The sequence below is a fragment of the Oncorhynchus mykiss genome, chromosome 3, assembly GCF_057628025.1.
Source record: "Oncorhynchus mykiss isolate SJ-2025 chromosome 3, ASM5762802v1, whole genome shotgun sequence".
Lineage (NCBI taxonomy): Eukaryota > Metazoa > Chordata > Actinopteri > Salmoniformes > Salmonidae > Oncorhynchus > Oncorhynchus mykiss.
In genome coordinates this window covers 77,159,702-77,177,868 of record NC_143024.1, presented here as the reverse complement: position 1 = coordinate 77,177,868, position 18,167 = coordinate 77,159,702, and the positions used below count along the sequence as shown (strand labels likewise).

At 42.1% G+C, this 18,167-nt stretch overlaps 3 protein-coding genes across 4 annotated transcripts in view; all 3 read left to right on the top strand.

The window, feature by feature from the left end:
• cryl1 (crystallin, lambda 1) overlaps window positions 1-12,572 on the top strand; it is a 35,684-nt gene extending 23,112 nt beyond the window's left edge. Inside the window, exons 7-9 of one of the 2 annotated variants that reach the window (XM_021597697.3) lie at window positions 2,939-3,045; window positions 7,387-9,101; window positions 10,071-12,572. In XM_021597697.3, the coding sequence (XP_021453372.1) occupies window positions 2,939-3,045; window positions 7,387-7,485 (206 nt within the window). In that variant the 3' untranslated portion in view covers window positions 7,486-9,101; window positions 10,071-12,572. Of the gene's footprint in view, window positions 1-2,938; window positions 3,046-7,386; window positions 9,102-10,070 lie in introns of those variants that run through there. The other variant, XM_036974947.2, reaches the window with a different exon arrangement.
• On the top strand, window positions 8,951-12,572 carry gjb8 (gap junction protein beta 8). Its single transcript, XM_021597699.3, has 2 exons — window positions 8,951-9,101; window positions 10,071-12,572. Exon 2 carries the CDS (start codon window positions 10,098-10,100, stop codon window positions 10,914-10,916), a length of 819 nt encoding a protein of 272 aa, XP_021453374.1. The 5' UTR covers window positions 8,951-9,101; window positions 10,071-10,097; the 3' UTR covers window positions 10,917-12,572.
• Window positions 12,573-12,704: 132 nt separating this feature from the next.
• Window positions 12,705-18,004, top strand: gja3 (gap junction protein, alpha 3). Its single transcript, XM_021597696.3, has 3 exons — window positions 12,705-13,371; window positions 14,501-14,562; window positions 15,964-18,004. Exon 3 carries the CDS (start codon window positions 15,999-16,001, stop codon window positions 17,307-17,309), a length of 1,311 nt encoding a protein of 436 aa, XP_021453371.1. The 5' UTR covers window positions 12,705-13,371; window positions 14,501-14,562; window positions 15,964-15,998; the 3' UTR covers window positions 17,310-18,004.
• Window positions 18,005-18,167: the final 163 nt, after the last annotated feature.

The window sequence follows — 18,167 nt, the reverse complement described above, 5'->3', positions numbered from 1 at the left end:
GAACGCGTTTGACAGGAGAGAACACGGTTGGCAGGAGAGAGAGAACGCATTTGACAGGAGAGAGAGAACGCGTTTGACAGGAGAGAGAGAACGCGTTTGACAGGAGAGAGAGAGAGAACGCGTTTGACAGGAGAGAGAGAGAGAACGCGTTTGACAGGAGAGAGAGAGAACGCGTTTGACAGGAGAGAGAGAGAACGCGTTTGACAGGAGAGAGAGAGAGCGTGTTGACAGAAGAGCGAGAGAGAGCGTGTTGACAGAAGAGCGAGAGAGAGCGTGTTGACAGAAGAGCGAGAGAGAGCGTGTTGACAGAAGAGCGAGAGAGAGCGTGTTGACAGAAGAGCGAGAGAGAGCGTGTTGACAGAAGAGCGAGAGAGAGCGTGTTGACAGAAGAGCGAGAGAGAGCGTGTTGACAGAAGAGCGAGAGAGAGCGTGTTGACAGAAGAGGGAGAGCGTGTTGACAGAAGAGGGAGAGCGTGTTGACAGAAGAGGGAGAGCGTGTTGACAGAAGAGGGAGAGCGTGTTGACAGAAGAGGGAGAGCGTGTTGACAGAAGAGAGAGAGAGCGTGTTGACAGAAGAGAGAGAGAGCGCGTTGACAGAAGAGGGAGAGTGAGCGCGTTGACAGAAGAGCGAGAGAGAACGCGTTGACAGAAAGAGAGAGAGCGTGTTGACAGAAGAGTGAGAGAGCGCGTTGACAGAACTAAGCTGTCTTTTGATCAACACAAATGAAGGAACTGCCTCACACCAGTCATCTAAAACCACTGTCACCAGGGGAGAATACATGTTGTACAGTACTCACACATTCTACTTTACCTGTTTTGATCTCTTAATAATATTTTTATACCAGTCCTCTGGTGTTAGTCCATGGTCATATTCCCAAGTGGCAAAATAACAGAGGCCTTTTTAGCCACATTCTAACAGTGGTACTTCAGTGAAGCATGTCGTTTCTAAGTTAATTGTGTGTTTTCATGTCTCCCTTTGCTTGCAATAAACATTCAATAAAAAAACAACAGTGGCATGTGTTACATTATGTTGCTCAGGTCCTCCAAAGGTTGCGCAGGTCCACTCCTGTTATCACTGTAGGTCACCTCGTCCAACCAGTCCAATCAGATAGTAAAACACACAGGTCCACTCCTGTTATCACTGTAGGTCACCTAGTCCAACCAGTCCAATCAGATAGTAAAACACACAGGTCCACTCCTGTTATCACTGTAGGTCACCTAGTCCAACCAGTCCAATCAGATAGTAAAACACACAGGTCCACTCCTGTTATCACTGTAGGTCCTCTAGTCCAGTGGTTCCGAACCAGGTGTACTAGGACCCCTGGGAGTACTTGAGAACACTCATGAGACAATAGGTCAAATGCATATGAGGGGGTACTTCAGAGGTACTCTGGGCAGAGCAAAATTCAGCTGTTGGTACAGTAACCCAAAAAGGTTGGGAACCTCTGGTCTAGTCCAATCAGATAGTAAAACACTCAACAGTTCACTCTCTGCTCTGCTCTGGCTGATTGACTATAATTTACAAACAGGGCACAGAAGAGCCCTTACACCCAGAAAGCTGAGTCATGTTATCAGACAGAAGGAGCCTTACACTTATTTTGTTCAGACTATTGAAGCAGACAGTGGTGGGAAAAGGACCAATTGTCATACTTGAGTAAATGTATAGATATACCTCAATAGAAAGTTACTGAAATAAAAGTCACCAATTAAAATAGTAAAATATTACTTGAGTAAAAGTCTAAATGTGTTTTCGTTTTAAATATACTTACGTATCAAAAGTAAATTGAATTGCTAAAATATACTTAAGTATCAAAGGAAAAGTATAAATAATTTCAAGTTCCTTATATTAAGCAAACCAGACGGCACCATGTTCTTGTTTTAAAATGTATGGATTGCCAGGGTCACACTCCAACACTGATATTATTTACAAAAGATGCAATTGTGTTTAGTGAGACCGTCAGAACATAGGCAGTAGGGATGACCACGTGTTCTCTTGATAAGTGCATGAATTTCACAGTTTTCCTGTTCTGTTAAGCATTAAAAATGTATGGTGTAAAAAGTACAATATTTTCTTTAGGAATGTAGTGAAGTAAAAGTTGTTAAAAATATAACTAATAAAGTACAGATACTACTTAAGTAGTACTTTAAATTATGTTTTACTTAAGTACATTACACTAGTGGAAGTAGAGGAGAGAAAGAGTCTTTGAAAACAGCCTGTCAGGTGAGGTCTCTCCCACCAAAAACAAAACTCTGTGAGAGAGCTTAGTTGGACGTAGCTGCCAGTTATCACACTGAAGTGTTAGCTTTAGTCTGTCCCTGTAATGTTCATGTACACATTCAGTGTTCAACTTGGAAGTAAGAAACAAATGAACAAGCTTTTTACACCTAAGAAAGAAGTTGACTAGATTTAATGCTTAAACCCACTTACTAAATTCATTCAAATACACTGAACAAAAATATAAATGCAACATGTAAAGTGTTGGTCCCATGTTTCATGACCTGAAATAAAAGATCCCAGAAATGTTTCATACTCTCAAAAAGCTTATCTCTCATTGTGTGCACACATTTGTTCACATCCCTGTGCATTTCTCCTTTGCCAAGATAATCCATCCATCTGACAGGTGTGGCACATCAAGAAACTGATTAAACAGCATGATCATTACACCTTGTGCTGGGGACAATGTGCTGGGGACAATAAGGCCACACTAAAATGTGCAGTTTTGTCACACAACATGAATTGATTTAAATTGACTGATTTCCTTATGAACTGTAACTCAGTAACATCTTTGAAATTGTTGCATGTTGTGTTTTTATATTTTTGTTCAGTGTAGAATACAACTAGGCCTAAATGACTTTGAGCACTTTCGTTCTTGGTCATGGTGAGATGATACAAATCTGTTTTGTTACTCTATACTGAACCAGTATATACCTCCCCCAGGTCTGGAGGACTATCTCCAGCGCTACAGAGAGGGCATGAAGAGGGTTCTGAACAACTTTGGACCTGTTCCCGAATTCTCTGGGGAGGCAGCCGAGCGCATCAACAAAGTAAGCTTATGTGTTTATGTGTTGTACTGTTTGTACCAACGCCTCTATATTCTAGGACTAGGTGTCTTCAGATTTTGCTCATCAAGTACAAGAAGGTATGAAAAACTGGGTTAGGTCAATGAGGGCAATGAAACAGTAAGTCCGGCGAGCATTCAAAAGTTTTCCCCTTCTAGTACCATACCCTGTTAACTAGACGTTACTCAATCATATGCAGTCAGGCTGTTCAAACATCATTCTCCACACTCCAATGGAAGCCGTCATGTGAGAACACCCTGGCCCTAAGCGTAAACTATTTCACAAGCATAAAATATTTTATATTGGACCGATGTTTAAATGCATAGTGTAACCAAGGACATATTTCACTAGGATAACACCAAAATGAAATCCTAGCAGTTAAAACTATACTGAACAAAAATATAAACGCAACATTTAAGTGTTGGTTCCATTTTTCATGAGCTGAAATAAAAGATCCCAGAAACGTTCCATAAGCACGAAAAGCTTATTTCTCTCAAATGTTGTGCACAAATATGTTTTACACCCCAGTTAGTAAGCATTTCTCCTTTTCCAAGATTTATTTATTTATTTTTATTTCACCTTTATTTAACCAGGTAGGCTAGTTGAGAACAAGTTCTCATTTGCAACTGCGACCTGGCCAAGATAAAGCAAAGCAGGTCGACACATACAACAACACAGAGTTACACATGGAATAAACAAACATACAATCAATAATACAGTAGAAAAATCTATATACAGCATGTGCAAATGAGGTAGGATAAGAGAGGTAAGGCAATAAATAGGCCATGGTGATGTAATTACAATATAGCAATTAAACACTGGAATGGTAGGATGTGCAGAAGATGAATGTGCAAGTAGAGATACTGGGGTGCAAAGGAGCAAGATAAATAAATAAATACAGTATGGGGATGAGGTAGATTGAATGGGCTAATTTACAGATGCAGTGATCTGTGAGCTGCTCTGCCAGCTTGTGCTTAAAGCTAGTGAGGGAGGTAAGAGTCTCCAGCTTTAGGGATTTTTGCAGTTCATTCCAGTTATTGGCAGCAGAGAACTGGAAGGAAAGGCGGCAAAGGAAGAATTGGCTTTGGGGGTGACCAGTGAGATATACAGTGCCTTGCGAAAGTATTCGGCCCCCTTGAACTTTGCGACCTTTTGCCACATTTCAGGCTTCAAACATAAAGATATAAAACTATTTTTTTGTGAAGAATCAACAACAAGTGGGACACAATCATGAAGTGGAACAACATTTATTGGATATTTCAAACTTTTTTAACAAATCAAAAACTGAAAAATTGGGTGTGCAAAATTATTCAGCCCCGTTAAGTTAATACTTTGTAGCGCCACCTTTTGCTGCGATTACAGCTGTAAGTCGCTTGGGGTATGTCTCTATCAGTTTTGCACATCGAGAGACTGAATTTTTTTCCCATTCCTCCTTGCAAAACAGCTTGAGCTCAGTGAGGTTGGATGGAGAGCATTTGTGAACAGCAGTTTTCAGTTCTTTCCACAGATTCTCGATTGGATTCAGGTCTGGACTTTGACTTGGCCATTCTAACACCTGGATATGTTTATTTTTGAACCATTCCATTGTAGATTTTGCTTTATGTTTTGGATCATTGTCTTTCTTGTTGGAAGACAAATCTCCGTCCCAGTCTCAGGTCTTTTGCAAACTCCATCAGGTTTTCTTCCAGAATGGTCCTGTATTTGGCTCCATCCATCTTCCCATCAATTTTAACCATCTTCCCTGTCCCTGCTGAAGAAAAGCAGGCCCAAACCATGATGCTGCCACCACCATGTTTGACAGTGTGGATGGTGTGTTCAGGGTGATGAGCTGTGTTGCTTTTACGCCAAACATAACGTTTTGCATTGTTGCCAAAAAGTTCAATTTTGGTTTCATCTGACCAGAGCACCTTCTTCCACATGTTTGGTGTGTCTCCCAGGTGGCTTGTGGCAAACTTTAAACAACACTTTTTATGGATATCTTTAAGAAATGGCTTTCTTCTTGCCACTCTTCCATAAAGGCCAGATTTGTGCAATATACGACTGATTGTTGTCCTATGGACAGAGTCTCCCACCTCAGCTGTAGATCTCTGCAGTTCATCCAGAGTGATCATGGGCCTCTTGGCTGCATCTCTGATCAGTCTTCTCCTTGTATGAGCTGAAAGTTTAGAGGGACGGCCAGGTCTTGGTAGATTTGCAGTGGTCTGATACTCCTGCCATTTCAATATTATTGCTTGCACATTGCTCCTTGGGATGTTTAAAGCTTGGGAAATCTTGTTGTATCCAAATCCGGCTTTAAACTTCTTCACAACAGTATCTCGGACCTGCCTGGTGTGTTCCTTGTTCTTCATGATGCTCTCTGCGCTTTTAACGGACCTCTGAGACTATCACAGTGCAGGTGCATTTATACGGAGACTTGATTACACACAGGTGGATTGTATTTATCATCATTAGTCATTTAGGTCAACATTGGATCATTCAGAGATCCTCACTGAACTTCTGGAGAGAGTTTGCTGCACTGAAAGTAAAGGGGCTGAATAATTTTGCACGCCCAATTTTTCAGTTTTTGATTTGTTAAAAAAGTTTGAAATATCCAATAAATGTCGTTCCACTTCATGATTGTGTCCCACTTGTTGTTGATTCTTCACAAAAAAAATACAGTTTTATATCTTTATGTTTGAAGCCTGAAATGTGGCAAAAGGTCACAAAGTTCAAGGGGGCCAAATACTTTCGCAAGGCACTGTACCTGCTGAAGCGCGTGCTACGGGTGGGTGCTGCTATGGTGACCAGTGAGCTGAGATAAGGCGGTGATTTACCTAGCAGAGACTTGTAGATGACCTGGAGCCAGTGGGTTTGGCGAAGAGTATGAAGCGAGGGCCAGCCAACGAGGGTGTACAGGTCCCAGTGGTGGGTAGTATATGGGGCTTTGGTGACAAAACGGATGGCACTGTGATAGACTGCATCCAATTGGTTGAGTAGAGTGTTGGAGGCTACTTTGTAAATGACATTGCCGAAGTCGAGGATCGGTAGGATGGTCAGTTTTACGAGGGTATGTTTGGCAGCATGAGTGAAGGATGCGTTGTTGCGAAATAGGATACCGATTCTAGATTTAATTTTGAATTGGAGAAGTTTAATGTGAGTCTGGAAGGAGAGTTTACAGTCTAACCAGACACCAAGGTATTTGTAGTTGTCCACATATTCTAAGTCAGAACCGTCCAGAGTAGTGATGCTGGATGGGCGGGCAGGTGCGGGCAGCAATCGGTTGAAGAGCATGCATTTAGTTTTACTGGCATTTAAGAGCAGTTGGAGGCCACGGAAGGAGAGTTGTATGGCATTGAAGCTCATCTGGAGGTTAGTTAACACAGTGTCCAAAGAAGGGGCCAGAGGTATACAGAATGGTGTCGTCTGCGTAGAGGTGGATCAGAGAATCACCAGCAGCAAGAGCGACATCATTGATGTATACAGAGAAGAGAGTCGGCCCGAGAATTGAACCCTGTGGCACCCCCATAGAGACTGCCAGAGGTCCGGACAACAGGCCCTCCGATTTGATAAGATAATCCAACCACCTGATAGGTGTGGCATATCAAGAAACTGATTAAACAGCATGATCATTACACAGGTGCACCTTGTCCTGGGGACAATAAAAGGCCAATCTAAAATGTGCAGTTTTGTCACACAACACAATGCCACAGACATCTCAAGTTTTGAGGGAGTGTGCAATTGGCATGATGACTGCAGAGCTGTTGCCAGATAATTGAATGTTTATTTCTCTACCATAAGCCATCTCCAACATCACTTTAGAGAATTTGGCAGTACCTCCAACCTGCCTCACAAGCGCAGACCATGTGTAACCACGCCAACCCAGGACTTCCACATCTGTCTTCTTCACCTGCGGGATCGTCTGAGACCAACCACCCGGACAGCTGATGAAACTGTGGGTTTGCACTGAAGAATTTCTGCACAAACTGTCAGAAACCGTCTCAGGGAAGCTCATCTGCGTGTTCGCCACCCTTATCAGATGTGTCGCGCTGCATGAGACAAATGGTGGTCACACCAGATACTGACTGGTTTTCTGATCCACGCCCCTACCTTTTTTAAAGGTATCTGTGACCAATAGATGCATATCTGTATTCCCAGTCATGTGAAATCCATAGATTAGGGCCTAATAAATTTATTTCAATTGACTGATTTCCTTGTAACTCAGTAAAACCTTTTTAAATTGTTGCATTTTATTTTTGATCAATGTACAAATCAGAGAAGAAACAATGCATTCTCTCTACTCATCTTATTTCCCTCTCCCTCCCTTCTTCCTCTGATGTGTCCCTCCAGGAGATGTGTGAGCTGATCCCAGCTGACCAGCAGCACCTGTCTGCCAGGAGAGAGAGAAGGGACCAGCTTCTCATGGGCCTGGCCAAGCTCAAGAAGTGACCCCAGGACTATCACCACCACTGATGAACAGGGTGGGCTGAGGTCTGGGACTCTGCTGTCCATCACTCAGCCAAAGAGCATGGTGATGAGGATGATCTGATCTCTCAGTAGTGCCTACACTGGGGATGTTACTGAATACTGTAGCCCTGAGTCCTCACACACAATCAACCATTCTGGGATGATACTATAGCCCTCACACACAATAAAGCAATCTAGGGATTGATTCCCATGCCATCTCAGAAATCTGGCCACCACATGTTTTATGCAATCAACACGTTGATCAGACAAGGGAATTATTGGTTTAGTCATACCACACTGGCTTCTTGAATTATGAATATGAAAAGTTAATGTCAAAACCTTATGGGAGATTTCTTTATTAAAATGTTGAATTTCTCAAGAATGTTAAGATATTGTAATTTTTCAACAAACAGTATTATGTACTATATCTGGTATTTTCCTATGGTCTCCCAAAATAGCATCATCGCTAGATAGATCTTAAGTCAGCATGAGGTCATGCCTACTTTGTGATAATCTTGATTTCACAGAGGAAGTATCCATCATCACTTGAATGTACTGACTGTCTCATGACGACTTAGGCCTTGACCATGACTCTCAGTTCAGTTACATTACACAAGAGTCATTGGAGGAAGGCATCTTCTGTAGAGGGGAGTTTTGTTAAGATTCGCAACGCTCAGTCTGAACATTAACACGAGTCCCTTGCTGTATTGGAAACATAAGGACATTTCATATCGTAAATAATAATAAAACAAAGTTACATTGATACACACCTTTTAATAGGGTTAGGGTTCCCACACGGACATATTTCCATGTTACAGCGCTTGTTTACGGGAGACGCTGGACTGTGCTAATAGCTATATGCGTCTCTGAACACCTGTGTGTAAATGGAAGACCGACGCCACACACGTCACTGAAACGTGCTGCAACTATGCTAAACCCGGTTAACACAGTGTACACTAAGTGTGTATTTTGCATTTGTGAAATTATTTTGATGTGATATGAAAGTAAAGGGATTTATGTTTCTAGCACCATACTGCAATTGAGAATCTAGTCACGTGTATATGGAGTGTTTAGCTGTTAACTTCCAGGGCCAATTCGCCCTTTAAACAACATGAAAAGTCCTTGGACTACGGAGTAACGTTAGGCTCTTTTAGTCTAATATTGGGCTAATGATGACTGCGTGCTTTATAGCTCGTACAGTAAATGAAGACCGAATTCAAGTGTATCTCTGAATTGTCTATAAACAGTCAATGTGAAAAGGATGTGATTGTGTTTGATTCAAATAATCAAATCAGTGTATTTCAGTGAAATCAGGTAAAACTACACACTCCTGAACTGATGAGCCAATGGGGTTGATGAGCGCTCTTTTTCTTCGTCCCGCCCCCTAGCAGGTAGATTGTCCTCGAGTGAAGATCGTAAAAACTCAGGTACATCTCATCAGAGCGCAGACTTCACAGTCGGACCTACTTCCAAACAACTAAATATTCCCCTCGGCTTCGTTTGGAGTTGCTCTCTCCGTCTTTGGTGATTCTTTGAACGACGGCATTAAAGTGCACCGAAAAGTAAAATTAATGGACGTTTGCTGAAATTCCGAGGAGGTGAGTGCTGTGATTTGTGAATCCGATATTTTGTGGATCATACTCACCTGTCTTATTCGTCTTTATGTAATGATACAGCCACTGGTGATTGTTTTTTTTTTTTTGCTGATGTTTAGGATTTTATTAAAGAAATGATTGTTGCTTATTTTTTCCCCCAATATACATGTTACAATTAACAGATTAGAAACTCGACAGGGAAACCTAACGATATATGATTAATTGGCAAATTGTTATGGACAGTTTACATTTTGAATAAAATGCAGGGAAACTCATCACTAATAATGCTGTCTTAGTAACTAGCAGCAGCCAAGTTTAGTAAGTGTATGTATAAGCAACCACGTACGAGGTGTAATATATGTCCAATGACTTCTACACACGACTCAACGCAGAGTGGCTGGATACAGCCCTTTGCCGTGGTAAATTGGAGATATACCAACAAAAAAAACCGAGGTGCCTTATTGCGATTATAAACGGGTTGCCAACGTAATTAGAAAATGTTTTTATATGTTCTGATATACCACGGCTGTCAGCCAATCAGCATTCAGGGCTCGAACCACCCAGTTTTATAATGTATAATAAACAAATGCTAATTTATTGATTTGTCTTAACTTTCTTGTGTACTGTTTGATTATTTATTGTTTACTACACTTTTATCCATCAGTATAGCCTCACTTGATAGCCAGTGTTGTGTAAAATTAATTACTTGAATGAAAACACTTAATCTTATTATAGTTTGATTAAATTGTATTGGAAAGAAACACCACCTAGTGTTCAATTGAATACTTCATGTTCAGAAATGTTTGGTTAGGTTTTTCAAATGTCTAATTGTGAGACAAAAGGAAACGACAGTAATGTAGGTCTACTGGTCTCCTTCTCAGTGTGCTGTTTGGGTTTCTGAAAATGAAACCTTTTTCAAGTTCACTAAGAACTGACATTAATTTGTACCGTTTCCATTATTGTGTTCTCCAGGTGGTCTAAGCCAAAGCTGCTGTAGAGATGAGTTGGGGGGCTCTGTATGCCCAGCTGGGCGGGGTGAACAAACACTCCACCAGCCTGGGGAAGATCTGGCTGTCTGTCCTATTCATCTTCCGTATCACCATCCTGGTACTGGCTGCAGAGAGCGTGTGGGGAGACGAGCAGTCTGACTTCACCTGCAACACCCAGCAGCCCGGCTGTAAGAACGTCTGCTACGACCACTTCTTCCCTGTGTCACACATCCGTCTCTGGTGCCTGCAGCTGATCTTCGTGTCCACACCGGCCCTGCTGGTGGCCATGCACGTGACTTACAGGAAGCGTGGGGACAAGAAGCACATCATCGCGACGGCCTTGCACAGTGGTGGTGATGACAAGACCAGGCAGGTGGACCTAGAGGCCCTGAAGAGTCGTCGTCTGCCCATCACGGGGCCTCTGTGGTGGACGTACACCTGCAGCCTGTTCTTCCGCCTGATTTTTGAGGCTGGCTTTATGTACGCCCTCTACTTTGTTTACGATGGCTTTGCGATGCCTCGTCTGGTGAAGTGTGAGCAGTGGCCCTGCCCAAACAAGGTGGACTGCTTCATCTCACGACCCACGGAGAAGACCATCTTCACCATCTTCATGGTGGCTTCGTCTGCCATCTGCATGGTTCTCAACGTGACCGAGCTGGCCTACCTCATCGTCAAGGCCCTGATGAGGTGCTCCACCAGGATGTCCAAGAAGAGCCGTGCCTACGCTCACCCCGATCACATAACCACGAACAAGTCCCTACTACAGAATAAAAAGAACGAGATGCTGCTGTCCTCTCTTACAGATTCCTCCAGCACCAAGACCGTGTGAGCCCAGCATAGTGTCCATGTTCTTCCCCATTTAGACTACAGAGAACTAGGGAGTAGAAACCTATCAGTGTTTTGTTACCATGAGAAGAGAACATGTGAGGACATACCTGTAGCAGCTGAGAGGACTGGCCTAACCCTGAGTCTGCTTTTCTAGAGCAGATTCCCAATTCCAGTCCTCCAGTACCCCCAACAGCAGATGTTTTTGTTGTAGCCCTGGATGAACATGCCTGATTCAACTCACTGAGCGATTGCTAATTAGTTGACAAGTTTAATCAGATGTGCTTGTCCAATGTGTATTGTTGGGGGTACTCGAGGACTGGCGTTGGGGAACACTGTCGTAGAGGATATATATATTTCTGTGCCTTCCACTATGACTGATCTATGGGGTAATGTTTTAGCATTTTTTTTAAATGTATTTTTTTATTTTATTTATCTTGGTGCTTGTGTGTTTGAGCTACATGTGTGTTTGGGAGGTTGAACAGCAGTGACAAATGGGTCTAGATCGCCACCTTCTGGTTTACAATGAGCTTGCAGGAGTTTGTTTTATTGTGGAGCGCAACCAGAATTGGTTTATGTTACTACTTCAGCTTTGTGGGACACTTTACCAAAGCAGAAACTCACAAGTGTGCAGTATAGCTCCAAGTTCTATTTGAGGCTCATACCGGCGAAGGAAATGTATTGAGTACCAAAGCAATTTTAAAACAGTGCCTTCGTCTATTAGCGGTGTCAAACAGTATGATGTAGATGCTGTATATTGAGCATTTACATTTAAGTAATTTAGCAGATGCTCTTATGCTCTTATAGAAACGTACAGTAGTGAATGCATACCTTTTCACATTTGTTCGTACCGGTCCCCCATAAGCCTGACGTTGGAAGTGCCACGCTCTACCTACTGAGCCACACCGAGCACAATGTTTTTAGGTAGCATGGCTGATACACTTGAACATTCTGGACAGATTTCCTGGACCCAAATGAAGCCTATTCCTGTACTTAAAAAGCATGCTCAATGGGGAATATCCATGCTTCTTGGTCCAGGAGTAGGCTTAAGCTGGGTACTGGAAACGGAACCTCTGAGCATTATGCCAACTGAGTCCGACATATAGCCTATTGTTGTCAAGACTGATTGTAAACGTGGCTACAGAGCCTAACATCTTTCAGCTTGTTCCTTATTTTAGGCACTGAACATATCACTGCACCTCTTTCAATGTGAGTTAGCGGGCTGATCTACAGGCAAAACTGGCCTAATGTGCTTTGTTCAAAAATGCATGTAGAAGTTGGACCATAACTTGTATCACTGTAGTGACAATTTGACTGTTACCTGTGAAAAGGTAAGGACAGTTTTAGTAATGAGATGCATCACACACATATGTGAAAGCACTTTGTGGGCTTACTTCCTCTCACAATCTTTACAGTTGTATGGGGGCTTTTTGTATGTTTTTTTACATTGACTGTTTGGAGAAAATGCTAAATTCAGTAGTACAAATCGTTCGGGAACATTTTTGAAAGCCTCAACATTGCCACTTGCTTCTTTACAGCAGCTAGAGCCTAGCTATTAATGTACAGATTTCTAACCTGCATGTTTTTGATGTTTGTATTTTTTAGATCTGCACTCTGACCCTGAGTCTTGACTTTTAATTAAAAAACAAATGATACTGTCTGTTCACTTATTGCTTTCACAGTATATGTTGTAATACCAATGTTATCAACCTCCAGCCACTGGGATGCGCTTCTCTGGACAACCAAGAGAGGGCGGGAGGTTACGTGGGTTTTGCGGTGGGTGACTGGATTTGCAGTGTAACTTTTGATAGCCATGTATCACAAGTAAATTGTATTCTAGTGAGGTGTAGAATCATACATTCCTAACTCACAATTGTATCTGTCAGGCCTATGTTCTCTTCAGCATTCCAAATGAACTATTTCTCACAGATGGGCTACCTTATTGTCAGAAATTGCCAACTTCCGTCACTAAAGACCAAAGGTCAGATGTAAAACTATGAAAGCAGAACAGATTTTTCCCGGATGGTAACATGCACCCCCAGACTGCATAGCCTATTTGAAGCTTGATGTTTTATAGGGGCGTGGCGTGCATCGGTCCAGGGTGATGACTTACTGAATTCACTCATGCATGGTCACACAATGTGACAGTCGCGATGGCTGGGAATGGGAGTGAGCTGCGCTTCGCGGAAACCCATCTTCAAGTTCAATTCGTCTCGAAAAACTAACTTTTCTTGCTCAAATTTGGCGGCGAATCCACGTGTGAAGTTTGTGAATGAATAACTTGGCCTGGCTGCGTTTAAAAGAGTTTGGTAAACTGGCAGAGGTGCCAGGACTTGGTGAAGAGGGGAGGGTACCAACTTCCCTGGGAGGTCTGTAGGCTATCCGACGCACTCAAAATATGGCACCAATGGCAGATGGATATTGCTTTCCATATTTAAATTGGGCATCTCCTGTCTAAGGTATGATTGAAATGAGGTGCGAATATCTTTCCTGGCCCTCGTACTGATGTGATGCTGGTTACTGGTAACTCGTATCAATGGACATTTTATTTAATGAACATTTAAATGTTGAGTATTTAATTATTAGAAATTACAGTAGTGACCTATTATAATCGGTCAAACAATACGATAACAAAGGTATATGGGAGCTAAAAAATAAACCCAGTGGACACAAAGCCTATCTGGCACCCTCTGTATTGTCGATTTGTGAGGCAGCACACTTTGTAGGTTACTGTTGGCTACCTGAACTTGATCGAGTTAATTATTATGACTTATTTAATGGTCTTCAAAACCTTCATAAATCATCTGATATTCAACCTATTCGATTTGTATAATATGAGGGGATATTTTCTGGACTGATACACGTGATTAAACAAAACAAATGTTGAGACAAAGAACATACAACATTCCAACCTTATCAGATAGGCTATTCTAATACTGTAGTCCTTATAATAGCAGTAATAATGATAATACAAATTATAATATAAATAAACATTAAACAAATAACTTTTAAAGCATTTCGATTTTTGTATATGTATTTTTTGCTGTTTCATACGGTCATGTATTTATCCAATCTTTAGGTGCGCGTTTCTTTTCGATCAAAGTATTTCTCTTGATTAGCATTTACAATTCTGATGAGACAAGCATTCATTTGGGGTATGTCACGTTTAATATGTTTATAATGTTAACACGTTTAATATATATTTCATATGTATTTGCCGTGAAGAAAAAAAATAATCCCACATTATCTTCATCAGGATACAAACTATGCGGTGGGATGTTGATATGGAGAGAGAAATAGGTTGAAACATCTCTCAACTCTTGAGATTAACATTTCTTTGCATATCAATTCTGTGTCAAAATGCCTTGTTTTTCCAATCGAATTAATATCTTAATTTATGACGCCAATTAATATTTATGAATCAGGGCATGGTCATTTTCACTTCAATAAGAGTTTTAAAAACTAACAGTAAACCAAAAAAATACCTATCACGTGTGTCAGTCTGCTTAAAGATAAGGGAATAAACTTTTGATGTAAATAAACCAATTAACATATTCATCCATTAATTTATATATTTTTTCTTTACAGGTGTCATATTTATTCTGAACCTTTGTCGATGGATTTATTACCCTCAATACAAGAACATTTGAGTAAGTTCCAACCATTTTATGTTTCTGCTTGTGTTTTGCTTTTGGTGTGAATAGTAGATTGATAGGCCTCTACTGGCAAGTTCATGTGCACAAAGCTAACCAAGCACTATACATAGATAACAAATAAAATACTATTTTATTTGTCACATGCGCGGAATACAACAGGTGTAGTAGACCTTACAGTGAAATGCTTACTTACAAGCCCTTAACCAACAATGCAGTTTTAAGAAAATACCTACAAAAAAAAGTCTGAGTATTTGTCTTCATTCTCCTGTATTCAACAGTGTTTTTTGTGACTAGGGCTGGCAAATGTTGTGCAATGTCTTAGTTTCAAACGTATATTCAGAGGTTAGTTAAAATCATTCTCATAGCTTGTTTTTGAGGATCACACATGGGGAAAGTGTAATCTGATTATTCCGTTTGGTTTTAACTTATGCAGTATGACAGTATACATTGTTAAATAGTTAATAGCTTAGTCAATATATGTAATTATGAATTTGGTGTCTTTGCATTTATTGGCTGCAATTTCTTATATAATTGACCATTAAATTGCCATTAAAATAGCACACATTTTTTTTACAAGTGTGTTACAGATGTATTAGATTTAGCTAATGAATTATTAGCATGTTAAAAGAGGCCTATAGCTGTCCCTGTTCTCAATGAAAATGTAATTCTGTACATCACAGGATATAAAGGCCTATTAGATGTTGAAGATTGTATGTTATATCGTTGGACTTGACACCTAAGGCTCTGTTGGATCTGTAACAGTGGGAGTCGTGTGTGTCAGGGCCAACACACCGCAGTCCAACCTCTGCTCACTGCTGTTTTTGACCATTATAATGTTGATCTCAGCAAATGCCTGCTGGGTAGTGGAGCGAGCAGGTGAGAGACAGAGAAAGAGAGAGCGTGTGTGTATGTGTGACAGTGACGAGAGAAAGTTTTAGAGAGAGAACAGGAGAGTGAAAGAGTGTTAGCATAAATGTCAGGTTCATAGTTAATGCTAAATAGAGAAATAGGGGGCTTCACAAAATTCTGTGGCATTACAGAACATTTCTATACCGTTCACTTGCTTTGACCGATTGTTCGATTAAAATAATTGATTTAGCAGTTAACGCAATGACTTCTTCAAGGCCATTTTATGGAATTCATTTTAATAAGCGCTTAATGTGTTGTGCCGATGTGAAGTGTGATTAACCCTTTGTATGTTTGTGGGTGACGCGACCATTGCTTGCTCTCTCTAGGTTTGTAGTGTTTCTCTGTCCTTTATCCCCCTGCAGTTTATGCTGGATTATTCATGCTTTATGTTACATGGTATCACTTTAACAGGTAACTGACAATCTCTTTCCCCCCTCTCTGTCTTTTCATCCCGTATTCCTTCTCTCCTCCCTCTGTTCACTCCAGACTGTACTTTCTCCCTAGGGTATAAATCTTGAAGCATGGGTGACTGGAGCTTTCTGGGGCGTCTGTTGGAGAATGCACAGGAACACTCAACAGTAATCGGCAAGGTCTGGCTGACTGTCCTCTTCATCTTTAGGATTCTGGTGCTGGGAGCGGCAGCCGAGGACGTGTGGGGCGACGAGCAGTCTGACTTCACCTGCAACACACAGCAGCCTGGGTGTGAGAACGTCTGCTATGATGAGGCTTTCCCCATCTCGCACATCCGCTTCTGGGTGTTGCAGATCATCTTTGTGTCCACGCCCACCCTCATCTACCTGGGTCACGTACTGCACATCGTCCGCATGGAGGAGAAGCGGAAAGAGAAGGAGGAGGAGCTGCGAAAGGCCAACAGACTCCAGGAGGAAAAGGAACTCCTTTACAATGAAGGAGGGGATGCAGGGGGAGGGGGAGGTGGTAAAAAAGAGAAGCCACCTATCAGGGATGAGCATGGCAAGATCCGCATTAGGGGTGCCCTGCTGCGCACCTATGTGTTCAACATAATATTCAAGACCCTTTTTGAAGTGGGGTTCATTTTAGGTCAGTATTTACTCTATGGCTTCCAGCTGAGGCCGCTATACAAGTGTGCACGGTGGCCCTGCCCCAACACTGTGGACTGCTTCATATCTAGGCCCACTGAAAAGACCATTTTCATCATATTTATGCTTGTGGTGGCTTGCGTGTCTCTTTTGCTGAATTTGTTAGAGATCTATCACCTTGGGTGGAAGAAAGTTAAACAGGGAATGGCCACCCCTGATCATGTGCTGTTGCCCCGCTCTGATGGTGTGGGGCCGGAGTCCATAACTTCTGCCCCCAGAACTGCCCTTCCCAACCTCAGCTACCCACCGACGTACACGGACGTGACAGCTGGGAGTGGTGCGTTCCTGCGGCCCAAGGTAGAGGCCTCCCCGGCAGAGTTCAAGATGGACCCCCTGCAGGAGGGGCCCTCGTCCTCCTACTACATGAGCAGCAACAACAACCAAAGGCTGACCACGCAGCAGAACTGGGCCAACCTGGTCACCGAGCAGCAGACTCGGGAGATGAAGGCCACATCCCCCTCCTCCTCCCCTTCCTCCGCCCCCTCCTCTGATAGTAAGCAGCAGCCTTGTAATGCTGCTCCCCCCACCACCAGCCCCAGCTCCAGCTCCAGTGGGGGCAGTTTGAGTGGGGGGAATGTTGATCAGGAGGAAGGCCACGTCACCACCACAGTGGAAATGCATGAGCCCCCCGTCATGGTCACAGACCCTCGCCGGCTCAGCAGGGCCAGCAAGAGCAGCAGCATCAGAGCCAGGCCCAACGACTTGGCAGTATAGTCAGTCCCCCTAAATACACCTCCAACCTTCCAAAGCCCTCCCAACCACCCCAATTATTTTTCTATAAAAAAAATGATTTAAAAAAATAAATAATAATAATTGGAGGCAATGTGAGGCAAGGGTCTGGAGTTGTTGCCAAATATATATATTAACAGCAGTTAATATCAGTGCAATTGGTGAGTTGTAGCATATGCATTATGATACAAAAAAATGTGCAGTGTGATTGTGCAATGTGCGTTAAAATGGTCTCACAGGCCAAAGGCTTCAATATACATCAGGGGACTTTAGGGTTCTCATTCCACTTTAAAATGGCCAAGTAACTTTTTTGTTTGAATTCGGTTTCAATGGCCTAGTATGTGTCAATGTGCTCTTGTCAACAGTGGTTGTTGTTGTTGTGTTTATTTGATGAACATAAAAGCCTATTTATTCCAATTAGGAATGATACTGTACATTCATCAAGTCGTTGAGTTCGATTGGCAAATTGCTGAGAACCAATTTCGAATAAAACTGTAATGTGGAACAAGTACAGGGTGTTTTGAGACTAGTTGTTTGTTTAGTATATTTTCTCTTTTGCTGTTATTCAAGTTGAACCTTTCTTAAAGATCCAAGGCAGCCGTTTTTATCTCAATATCACATTATTTCTGGATAACAACCTGTGATTTTTTTTCGATTAAAACGGTGAAGAAGAAAAAAGAGCTTCTTAGCAAAGAGCAAATCCTCCAAGCAAGAATGTTCTTAAGACTGTCTGGGAGGGGTCTGAGTGGGGAGGGGAAAACTGAACACTAGCTGTTATTGGCAGAGAGATTTGCAACGCTCTATCTTATTGGTCTCTTAACTATATCATCAGGCAGGTAAAAA

What these genes read in the sequence shown, in the direction of transcription:
- gjb8 (XM_021597699.3), top strand. Translation starts at nt 10,098, where the DNA reads ATGAGTTGGGGGGCTCTGTATGCCCAGCTGGGCGGGGTGAACAAACAC.
- gja3 (XM_021597696.3), top strand. Translation starts at nt 15,999, where the DNA reads ATGGGTGACTGGAGCTTTCTGGGGCGTCTGTTGGAGAATGCACAGGAA.